Source organism: Tiliqua scincoides, chromosome 5 (genome assembly GCF_035046505.1).
Source record: "Tiliqua scincoides isolate rTilSci1 chromosome 5, rTilSci1.hap2, whole genome shotgun sequence".
Classification (NCBI taxonomy): domain Eukaryota; kingdom Metazoa; phylum Chordata; class Lepidosauria; order Squamata; family Scincidae; genus Tiliqua; species Tiliqua scincoides.
In genome coordinates, this window is record NC_089825.1 from 114874452 (window position 1) to 114887162 (window position 12711).

At 45.5% G+C, this 12711-nt stretch overlaps 1 protein-coding gene across 1 annotated transcript; it reads left to right on the top strand.

The window, feature by feature from the left end:
* Nucleotides 1-1966: 1966 nt before the first annotated feature.
* Nucleotides 1967-10317, top strand: LOC136653284 (vomeronasal type-2 receptor 26-like). Its single transcript, XM_066630195.1, has 5 exons — nt 1967-2133; nt 3692-3983; nt 4665-5546; nt 8695-8737; nt 9569-10317. The coding sequence occupies exons 1-5, from the start codon at nt 1967-1969 to the stop codon at nt 10315-10317; spliced, it is 2133 nt and encodes a 710-aa protein (XP_066486292.1).
* The last annotated feature ends 2394 nt before the right edge of the window (nt 10318-12711 follow it).

The following is a 12711-nucleotide window of genomic DNA, read 5'->3' on the forward strand; positions in this document are numbered from 1 at the left end:
GGGGGCGTGAATGGTGGTAGAGGCTGCCGCCAGATCCTATTCCCCCATTCCAGGCCTGACAGCCCCACATGGATTGAGGTGGATCTGTGGCAGCATTTGGGGTTGGTCCAGATCCAAGTAGACCCATTGTGGCTTCTGAGGCTCAAAATGAGACAAAGAAATTAATGTTTCCTTAACTTGAGGAGAGCTCCAGCTGCCTCCCTGCTCCTGCAGGACACAACACCAGCTGTTTTGGCACTGTGGCATGGGCAGGCCATTATGATAGTTAAGTGTTCTCTGTTGATCACTGCTTGAAGGATTCTTTCCTTCTTCTGATGTCGCCCTCTTCTCAGGATCTAGACCAGAAGTCCTTCTGGGGAGTACCCTGCCCTATCATTTCTTACACAGAGCCATGCATATCAGTGGTACAACATAAATATTGAATTGTAATAATTAGCTAAGAAGATGAAAGAAACTTTGAGGCAAGTTATGTCCTTCTGAGCTTGCAGGGGAATAGGCAGGGGGCACTGAAAGTCTGCAACTGCAGTCCCTCCTATAGGAGCTCTTGAATGTTTGACAATGAAATCTACAGTGATAAAAACATTTGCTTATTAATACCATGATTTGCTGGGCTCTGGCCTGACAGAGTTGCATCCTGTGGGGGAATTTGGGCTACTGGAGGGGTCCTCAAGACAAGGGGAGATTTGTCCACTTGCCGCTGGGTAAGCCCCAGCAACCTCATTGAGGGCGCAATCCTAACCCTTATGTCAGTGCATTTCAGCACTGACACAAGGGCAATGCAGCTCTGAGGTAAGTGAACAAACATTCCCTTACTTTGAGGAGGCCCCTGTGAGTGACACCCACCTGCAGGATGCAGCACATGTCCCATTGGCACCGCTATGCCAGTGCTAGAAAGCTCTGACATAAAGGGTTAGGTTTGCACCCTGAGTCAACAAGGACCTGTGCCAGCAAAATCAGGAATGGGGATAGGATATGACATGCTTTGGCGCCACCAATTCTGCTCACTGCCTGGGGGCCAGTTCATCCACCCTGCCTGCCCTCCCCTGCCCCATTCAACCTACTTTCCACAATCCCCTACCCTTCCCCCTCCCTTGCACTGGACTTAATTGGTTCTGCATGTGTCCCTGAGGCCACTGGTGCCATCAGGAAGGCTTCCCACTGGCATGCTTGGCTTCTGCACTGTCACAAAGTGCTTTGCGGCACTTTTGCAACAACGTGGACCAGCGGAACACTTGATGTCACAGATGACAGTGGCCTCTTGGCTAGTCTGCACTGTGGCCAGTAAGTTGGCAAGAGCATCAGGGCAGATCAGGGCAGGGAGTGCGCGGAAGTGAAGAGGCATAGATCACAATGGTAGGCACACATGCTGAAAAACCTATGCCTCTTTCCCAACCCAGAACCATCATTAGGAGTCTCCAGTTAAAAAGCTGGTGTAGGTCCAAAGAGACCCATTTGGGAACCAGGCAGCCTATGGAAAGATAAGGTATTTCCATAGCATACAGTTTACACTTCAAAGTTAGTGCTGCATGGTCTAGGATTGGCCATAAGTTATGGTGAGACCCAACACATATAGTTTTCTCCTCCTTTGCTGTAAACATCATCCAGCCCTGCACAATACGCTGGAGTGATTATACCAAAAGCTGTAATTACCACAAAGGATATTGAGTCATCTCCATCTCAGTAAGCCACTTGTGGGTTTTCAAAAATCACAGACATAACCAACAACCAACTCTGAAAATGTAATAATGTATGCCTGTGCCATTGACGTCTGGAATTTGAGATGGTCATCAACCAGCACTTCAGTTGTTTGCCTGCATCAATGGAATTTGGTGACCTTTAAAACGTGTGTGTGAATCCACCTAACAGGGAAGAACTGAGTGTTCTGTGTTAAATTTCCCCAAAATGGCGGGGATATTCCTCTTGTTTCAGCTCACTCTTTGGCTGCATCTGTCTCCAACTCACCTCAATGCACAAACTGCAATTTGTACTGCATCGAGTCCTCTCCAGTTCCCACACGGATCTTTTCAGAGGGGGGGATGCGATCATTGGAGTCATTGCTACTCAGTTTGGCTACATTATTGATGAATTATTCTTCAGTGAACACCCCAGAACAAAGATGATAGACGAATTGTTGTAAGTAAGTATTTTTCCCCTGGCATGTTCAGAGAACAGGATGCATGTAACTTTGTTTTGAAAATGTATTAAAAACTCTATACCAGAATTCTTTGTTCAAGCAATGAATGAAAATAAACTAAGTATACATATTTCCTTTTCTATGAACTGCTTGGAATATTTCTCCATATTTCCATCTGTTTGCCTCCTCTTCATTCGCAATGCAAAGTCATTCCAATGGTTTCCTCTGTTCCTCTTCCATCCTCATCTCCCCACTGTATCTCCAGTTAAATATCAGAACTCCCTCATGTCCAGTCAGGGGGAGTCAGTGTCAGTTTCTCAGGGCCCAATCCTATCCCACTTTCCAGCGCTGACGCAGCTGCAATGCAACCTGAAGGTAAGGGAACAAATATGCCCTTATCTTGAGGAGGCCTCAGTGGTTGCCCCCTCCCCACAGGACGCAGTGCAGGCCCCTTTGGCATAACTGCATCAGTGCTGGAAATTGGGATAGGATTGGGCCCTCAGTAGGCTTCATTTGCAGTTCTTTTTCAGTCACACAAGCTGAAGTATATTCTCCTATTTATATGAGAATACCACTCTATTTTTCTATTTTAAGTCATTTGGCACTCCCATTCTTCTATACAGTGTTTCTCAAACTGCAGATCGGGACCCACTAGGTGGGTCACGAACCAATTTCAGCTGGGTCCCCATTCATTTCAATATTTTATTTGTAATATATTAGACTTGATGTTGCCATGGTATGTGACTGCATTTGGGGAAATGTTACAGACCTGTACTTTTAACAAGCTACTAGGTATATGCTTTTAACAATGACAGTCAGTGAGACTTACTCCTGGGTAAGTGTGGGTAGGACTGCAGCCTAGGATTGTGAAAAATTTTCCTGCTTGATGATGTCACTTTGGGTCATGACATCACTTCCAGTGGGCCCTGACAAATTCTCATTCTAAAAAGTGGGTCCCTGTGCTAAATGTGTGAGAACTGCTGTACTTTCACAAACTATGCCCTTGATTTCTGTTGTTGAATCAAAGATCCATTGTAATGTATAATTTCCCTTTTTATTGTTATTAACTAGTGAAAGGCGACAGTCGGTTCTTGGCTCTTGTAGGTGTTGCCTTTGCAATTCTCCCCTGGCACACTTTCCTGTGCTTTTTTGAGCATTGACAGTCAGAGTATCTGATCCTGAGCTTTTTCTCCAGCAGGTGGCTACCATGGAAGATGAGGTGGAGTGGCAATATTGAATTATATTGATCAGCAGCCTGACCCAGTGCCAGGCAATGTGATATTTGCAATGACAGGGGAATTGCATGAATGCATTTTATTTATAAACACTGGTCGGAGACCCCAATGATACATTTCTCATGACATTAATTTTTCAGGAGAAAAAGTCTGTGAATGAAAACTGCCTAGAAAACATGTGTATCCATGTGCTTCAAAGTTAGAAATGCTTGTACTACTAGTAGCATATACAGCTATGAAATGGTACAAAATGGCAAGCAGTCAATCTGTTGCATCATGAAGAGTTAATGAGCTCTCTTCTACATATTGTGTGTGTTTTTAGTGCAACACCAAAGTGCTACCAACATGTCCTGTCATTTCTATTTGCTGTGAAGGAGGTCAACGAGAATCCCAAGATCTTACCCAATGTCAGCCTGGGATTCCAAGTTTACGACAGTTACTCAAGTGCAATAATGACTGTTACGAATACCCTGAAGCTTCTGTCCAGCTGGGAAAAACTGATTCCCAACTTCAAATGTGAGACGCAAAAGAATCTGATAGCTGTCATTGGGGGATGTGACTCTGACACCTCTCTTCAAGTGGCAAATATTTTAAGCATCCACAAGATTCCACAGGTAAAGTGTACAACTTAAATCCATCATTGATCATCCATATCTCTTTAACACAACCTCAGGGATTTCCTGTAAATGAAACACATACAGAAATACTACAAAATAAATTGTCCACGAATGATATTTAGTATGAAATTAGCATCAATTAGAATCAATGATCTTTCAAGACTATGAGGAAAATACGAAGCTCATTCATCATTAAATTATCTCACGTTTCTTTAGAGCAGGGCTGCTTGAACCCAAGCCTGGGGGCTGAATCTGGGGTTCGGATGAATCCGTTCGCTTGGTGAGCAGACCTTACTATTCCACCCAGGTGCTGCATGTAGTGCTCTCTGTTTGGGGGACAGGGACGCTCTGGTCAGTCGTATCTGCCTGGGCATACTGTCACAAGGACTTCTGGGATGCCAGGCAGCAGACACGACTGCCCAGAGTGTCCCTGTCCACCAACCAGGATTACACGCGGCACTGGGGTGGAATAGAAAGATGCGGTACAAACGGGGACCACAGTTCTGTTGCATAGCAGTGATGAGTTTGGCCACTGCTGCTTTATAGTAAACATATTAAGGAACAATGTGTTGTATTATTGACCACTGAATTTCATTTCTGCAGATATATTCATTTGCAGTTTGTTACGGTTCTGTATTGGTAGTCCATTTACAATTAAAGCCCCTTCTTTTTGCTTAGATTGCCTATTGTGTATTAGCTCCAGTGACAAATGTCAAAAGCCAGCTCCCTTCCTTCTATTGGACGGTCCCCAATGAAGCGCATCAGTACAAAGGAATTGTGAAGCTCCTACTGCATTTTGAATGGACTTGGGTTGGGATCATTGCATCCAATGATGATAATGGAGAAACATTTGTTCAGAACATGAGGTCCTTGTTTTCCCAATATAGCATTTGTACAGCTTTGAGTGAAAAATTAGCTGCCTTATCTGGACTTATAGAAAACACCCAATCAATAGAGACCATAGATGTAATGAATCCCTTTGTGGCCCAGATCACTTTGCTTATCAACTCCAAAGTCAATGTATACATTGTAAATGCAAAGCGGCAAACTGTAGAGTGTTTGAAATGGATGATATATTATTATATGATGTTGGAAGGAATTATGAATTTTTCTCTTGGAAAAGTGTGGATTATGACGGCTCAGTGGGATTTCTCAACTGACATCATGCAGAGGGATTTTGATGTACAAATCTTCCACGGAGCCTTGTCTTTTGCCATTCACTCCAGTGACGTCCACGGTTTTCCAAAATTCCTTCAGATCCTACATCCTAAAACACATAAACAAGATGGTTTTCTCAGGCTCTTCTGGCAACAGGCATTCAATTGCTTATTTTCCTATTCTAATGAGAAGGAGAGCCGTGAAACTTGCACTGGGCAAGAGAAGCTGGAGAGCCTCCCCGGGACTCTTTTTGAGATGAGCATGACTGGCCAGAGCTACAGCATCTACAATGCAGTCCATGCTATTGCACATGCCTTGCAGGAGGCATACTCACTAAGGCACAAACTCAAACCAATGCTGGGAAAAAATGCACTGCCGTCTCCAAGTCTTTCAATGTCTCTGGTACATTTTATTTATTTTACCACAATTGTATTCTGTGTTTCTCCCGTTTCTCCCGTATTATTATTCTTAATAATAATAATAATAATAATAATAATAATAATAATAATAATAATAATAATAATAATAAAATACAGGTATTTTTCTATACCGCCTTTCTTGGTCCTCAGATTTCTCCTCAGACGTTATTCAAGGCGGTTTACTTAGGCAGGCAATTTAAATCCCCGTAGGGATTTTTACAATTGAAAGAAGGTTCTATCTTTCAAGAAACCACAGCATTCAGATGTTTCTTTCTTGATCTGGTCGCACACTCTGGCCTCCATCCTCCCACGCTCAGAGCAGATGGAATAGCTCAGCTCAGCTTGTCAGCTGCTTCAAGGTCGCACGGTGCTGGTGGCCTCAAACTGGTGACCTTCGGATGTTATCTTCAGGCAAATGGAGGCTCAACCTTCTAGACCAGACCTCCTGCCCAGACCAGACCTCCTGCCCTGTATATACAGTTCAAGCCATTGAACATGCCTTGCAGAAGACATACAGCCCAATCCTGAGCTGCCCAGCACACGGGGCTGCTGCAGCGCCAAAAATGGCTGCCCCTGCATCCCGAGAGCAACCTGGCCAGTGCTGGTGGCTCCTCAGGAGAAGGGGACTTTTGTTCCCTTTCCCTGGGTAAGGCAAGTAGCCCCACAATGGGGCTACTCAATTCTACGGCAACCCAAGGGGTAGAATCAAGAACCTCTGAGTTGGGCAGGTGGTCCAACACAGAGGCTCAGGATCCAGTGAAGTGAAGCTCCATTGAAGTGAAGTGAAGCTCCATCACACCGGTGAAGTGAAGCTCCTTCCTCCCACCCCGCTCACTTCCCCAGCAAACCTCCTCCCCACCCTTTTCCCAGCCATCCCCACCTCCCCCTCACCCCCACCTTCCTTTCTGTCAACCAGCAGTCTGCATGAAATCAGAATGGTGGAGCAGTGGCGGTCCACTGGTGATAGCCCAGTGGTGGCCGGAACTGAGCTAGTGCCGGTGCTGGATCAGTGGTGAGGGCCACTGACACACCTTAGAGCATTTTTGCAACAGTGTGTGCTGGTAGTAAGCCGGTGCACGCTGTATAGGATTGGACCCATATTCATTCAGGTCAAAACTCAGACCAATGTTAGAAAAAATACATTGACGCCTTACACTCTCACATAACACCAGAACCAGGGGACATGCACTAAAATTGAGTGTTGGGAGGGTTAGGACGGACAAAAGAAAATATTTCTTTACTCAGCGTGTGGTTGGTCTGTGGAACTCCTTGCCACAGGATGTGGTGACGGCATCTGGCCTGGATGCCTTTAAAAGGGGATTGGACAAGATTCTGGAGGGAAAAGACCTTACGGGTTACAAGCCATGATGTGTATGTGCAACCTCCTGATTTTAGAAATGGGCTATGTCAGAATGCCAGATGCAAGGGAGGGCACCAGGATGCAGGTCTCTTGCTGTCTTGTGTGCTCCCTGAGGCATCTGGTGGGCCGCTGTGAGATACAGGAAGCTGGACTAGATGGGCCTCTGGCCTGATCCAGTGGGGCTGTTCTTATGTTTCTTATGATTCTCCAAATTGGTCATGTTTTTGGTACATCCCTATCCCGTTTGCAATTCCTCCCCCATTCAGTGCACAACATATTTCTGACTCTGATCTTCCATGTCTTTCATTGACAATGAATAGCCTGTTTAACATAAGATTTCAAATGTCCCTTGAAGCAAAATTTAAACAAAGCAAGACAACCACCTCACCAAAGCCCCAACCTCAACTTAAAGTCCACCTTTCATTATTAAACCTAGATTCATCAATTTCTGGGGAGCATCTCATTTAACAATAGTGCTGGGGACAAGGTGTCTTTTGATGAGGATGGGGAATCAGCAGCTGGATTTGATATTATAAACTGGGCTACATTCCCCAACCAAACGTTCCTAAAAGTCAAAGTAGGAAGGATGGATCCACAGACTTTGCCAGGCCAAGAGTTCAGCATCAATCAGGAGGCTATTATGTGGCCCAAGACTTTCAACCAGGTGGGTTCCATCCATAGCTTCTAGGATACATAACTATGGGCGCAAGCCTAACCCCTTATATGTGTTTTCCAGCACAGGCATAGCGGTGCCAATGGGGCATGTGCTGCATCCTGCAGTTGGGCGTCACTCACGGAGGCCTCCTCAAAGTAAGGGAATGTTTTTTTTTCCCCTTACCTCAGAGCTGCATTGTCCTTATGTCAGTGCTGTAAAGCACTAACATAAGGGGTTAGGATTGCACCCTATATGGAATAAGGCTCTATTGCTCTTTTACCCCACACTAGTAGAACTGTTTTTTTATTAGTTCATGTCATTTGGATCCCTTCTAAGAAAAATCCATTCAAATTTTGCCTTTCCAACACCTTTGGGATATGAAAATGCTTTCTGCGGTGAAATTGGACAGAATAGCCTTTTCCTATCAAGTGTAGTCTCTTTGGTTTTCCAGAAGATTGACAAAAATGCAGCATGATAGAATGGGGATGGTTTGGACACCAGTGGAAGAAAACTTGGTACGAGACTGAGCAAACAGAAGTAAGAGTTCACTATCACCTGTGTGCTACTGCATTGCTGTTGGGAACAATAATTCGTTGACAGCATTACGGGTGCAATCCTGACCAACTTTCCAGCACTGGCATAGCTGTGCCAGTGGGGCACGTGCTGCATCCTGCAGTTGGCAGGCAGTCACGGAGGCCTCCTCAAAGTAAGGCAATGTTTGTTCCCCTTGCATTGCCCTTATGTCAGTGCTGGAAAGTGGGTTTGGATTGCGCCCTACATCTGTTTAGTGCAGGGGTGGGCAAACTTTCAACTTTAGAGATCCTGGATCCTTAGCCTTAAAGCATAGTTGTGCCTCTGGGAGAGTTGGCTGGCTTGCTGAGGCTACATCCGTGCACTGGCTTGAAGAGGTCACATCGAACTGGATGACACTTACTGATCTGTGTATTCTGACACTTACTGATCATTGCAACGAAAGAGCTTTTGACTTTAGAAACTGATCTCATGTAACTCTCATTTGCATCCCAGCTATTGAAATATTTTCTCATTCTAATGATCAATGTCACAATGAAGCTTTTCAAACATGAATTGATTGTATCAACCTATTTCTTTTTTTAGAAATACAAGGAACTGCATTATAATCAAATACTTGCTCCTTCAAGTACAGTATTGTGGTCTGTTAACACAAGCCTACAAAATGGAGGGTCAGAAAAGTTGTTCCCAAACTTTATGGTGGTTTGATATGAATTTGGAGTGCCGATTCCAAAAATGGCATCCGTTTTGCCCTATCGCGTCTAGTTTAAGGAAGCAAAATGTGTGTTGGCCTGTGTAATCATTGTGTAACACTAGGCTGGCCAGAAGGGGGGCTAGGATACGACCTAGGTCATCCAGTTCGGTCTCACCCCCCTCCTGGGCCTGGATCTCCCACTGGGCTGCCCTCTACCCTGTCTTCTCTGCTGCAAAACACCCTTGTTCTGGACTCCCCAACTCCCCAACTCCCTGCACCAGCCGGCCTCAACCAATTTGACCTAACCTGCATTTAGTGGCATGGAGGCTGGATGTGACCTCAGCAAGCCAGTGCACGGATGTAGCCTCAGCAAGCCAGCCAACTCTCCCAGAGGCACAACTATGCTTTAAGGCACATTCGTGACACTCCTGAACTGGCGTAAGGATTTTGTGCTGGCCCAGCAACAAGTGATCGAGCCCTAAGTCAATTTAGAACAATTGGGGGAGAATATATGTCACAAAACCTCTGACAAGTGACCTACTTATTGAGTAATTTAATGGAGATTTCCCACTGCAAGTGACTGACAGATTCATACAGTCTTCTTTCCTTTTTCCGATGCGGATGGATGCTTCGAATGTCCAGAGGATCAGTTTCCAAACTGGAACAGAGATGCATGCCTTGCCAAGGAGATAAACTACCTCTCTTTCACAGAACCTCTGGGGATCACATTAGTATTTTTGGCTTTGTCCTTTTCTCTGATCACAGTTTTGGTGCTAGGGATATTCATCAAGAATAAGGATACTCCCATCGTCATAGCCAATAATCGGGACCTCACTTACACTCTGCTCTTCTTCTTAATTCTCTGCTTTCTCTCTTCTTTGCTGTTCATTGGCCCGCCTCAGACAGTGACATGCTGTTTACAGCAAATGATCTTTGGAACTACCTTCTCAGTGGCCGTTTCTTGCATCTTGGCCAAGACCATCACTGTGGTTCTGGCTTTCTTGGCCACCAAGCCAGGATCCAGGATGAGGAAATGGGTGGGGAAAGGACTGGCCAACTCTATTCTTCTTGGTTGTTCCTTGATTCAAGTTGTTATTTATGCTCTGTGGCTCTGCACTGCTCCACCATTCCCAGATTTAGACATGCACTCACTGATTGGAAAAATCACAGTGGTGTGCAGTGTAGGCTCAGCTACCATGTTTTATTCTGTACTGGGCTACCTGGGTTTTCTGGCTATTGTCAGCTTCACTGTGGCTTTCCTGGCCAGGAAGTTGCCAGACAGTTTCAATGAAGCCAAGTTCATCACTTTCAGCATGTTGCTCTTTTGCAGTGTCTGGTTGTCTTTTGTTCCATCTTACCTGAGCACCAAGGGGAAATCCATGGTTGCTGTGGAGATCTTCTCCATCTTGGCTTCTGGTGCTGGTTTACTGAGTTGTATCTTTTTCCCCAAATGCTACATCATTATCCTGAGACCTGAGTTGAACAGCAGAAACCAGCTAATAATGAGGTATTAGTATGACCTTCAGCTAGGTGCAGCACAACCCAGAATGACTGCAGCACTTGCTGCTCCACCTCCAGCATAGTGAAGTTATTTTTGATACTCTGGAATGTCAGCCAAGGAATCAAGATGAAGTTAGGAGATTGTACTTGTTTTGGAAAATGAGGTCATTGGCAACTGTGTATTTTGAATAAATAAAGATTTGCTTCATGTGAAATGCAACTTCTGAACACTAACCCGAACCAGTTTCATAGAGAACATTTACACACCTGGGAAGCCCAGTTTTAATGTGGTGTTGTGCTGCCAGACCCTGTCTTCTAGTGGTATGTACTTTCATGGCAAGCAGAAGTGGTCAGGGAACACCCCTTGGTGCCAATTAAGTGGATGCAGGCAGTAGGAGGGAGGCATTGAGGGTGTGAAACAGGACAGGGGTCAGCAGAATCAAGAGACAATGGGATGGGGAAGATCAGGACCAGGAAGGAAGCTGAGTTCACGGCAGCCGCATCCACCAAATTGTAACCCCCTGCTCTGGCCCAGTCCACCTTCACTGGTTCACTCCGACTTGTACCAGCTTTCTTTGACCATAAAGTGGAGGGAAATTCAGGACTGAACATCATTGCCATCTCAATAAAAAATACGTCACCAAGACCAATAGCATACAATTATGTCATTTCTCACTTTGGGTCCTCAGATGATGATGGTGATTATGACTTTTCAACAAAAAAAGTTCATAAACTGGTTCATAAACTGAGAAACTGAGAATCATGAGTGTTACTAGGACATTAGAGATCTTGAGATGGCTATATCTTAGATTGGATGCCACAAACCTTTTTAAAACATAAAATCCATGCAACCTATGTGTCACCTTTTCTTAGTATAAGTCTGAAGAAGGATGCTTCTCCTTCTAAGGATTTTCTCTCTCCTTTTTCCTCCTCTTTCTGTCTTCTTTCCTTATAGTTCCATTGTATGCACAAGTTAATAATAGAATTCCCCACCTCCCCATATTGTTTAAGAAGGGCCAGCCCAATCCAAACCCACATAGGAAAAGGGAGGTTGGCTGGCCTGCCCCACATCCTGAGGCTCAGCCTGGGGCAAGGGGAATTCAGTTACCTTACCCCAGGTAATGCAACCGCAGCCCCAATGGGGCTACTTGGATCTGCGCCACCTCGGGAGGTGGTGCAGAGCCGAGCGGCCCGGAGCTGCTCCAGCCCACCTGGGAATGGGGATAAGATCCGGCACAAGTTCTGGATCCTGGCCCCATGCCCACAGGGCCTCCCACCGCCCACCATCTCCCCACCCCATAATGCCTCCTTCCCGCCCTCCCCGAGCACCCATGCTGGCCTGACTCAGCTGGTACAACCTTACCAGTCTGCTGGCACTTTAGGCCTCATGTTGGCCTCCCTCCTCGGATTGCGGTGCAAAACTGCTTTACAGCACTTTTGCAACACCTCTGTGCCTATCTGAGGGTCAGGATTGCTCCCTGAATGTGTTAGCATAGTGAACCCCAGTTCAAAGCCTCTTGTTTTTCTTGAGCACTTCTCAGTAGAATTGGTAACCTTAACGCGGTCAGTACACTGGGTCCCTGCACATGATTGCTTCCAACTGCACACATGTTCCTTGTTTTGTAAAGGCAATGTCAGTAGCAGCCCATTTGCACCAGAGGCCCTATCCTGAATAATGGGTATCGGAGACAGTGTCATCAGGAGGTGGGAGGGGGGATATCAGTGTGTGGCTAGCGCTGGGCTTTGCCCCAGATCCCACATGCAACCTATCCCTGGCACTGGAAATTGGCATGAGTCAAGATTCAGACAGACATGTCCAACAACTGAACATTAAACAAGACCAAAACCAGGCAGAACACATTTCAACATTTGTCTCTCCTAGGTACATGTTAGTGGAAAGGGGAAGGTCCATGATGTTAAAAATGTCAGTGGTGTCCAAATGAACTAGTGTCCTCCCTGTCTCCATGCTAGGCCCTTTGCTCTTATTTTCCGCGCACCAGGTTAGCAATTTCTAACCAGTGTGCCACAAAACACTGGTATGCCGCAAATGGTCTGCAGGTGTGCCATGGGAGTTTGGGAGAAGGTCATTTATTATTAGGTCTTTTGGAGGATGTGAGCCTCCCACCAGCTGCACGGTGTGCCTTGTCAATTTAAAAAAACAACGATGGTGTGCCTTGACAATTTTAGTGCCTTGTCAGCATGTCGCGAGATGAAAAAGGCTGAAAATGGCTACACTTGGAGATGTTGAGCCTACATGTCATGCATGTCCTATTACATTACAGTGAGCTCCCACAAACATGTTTTCTTTCTTTCTTCCTCCTTTGCAGGTCATGTTTGGCACACTCAAAACTGTAGGGAGATGGCATTTGGTCCTGTAATTATAGCAAAGTAGTAGGATTTTCACTCTA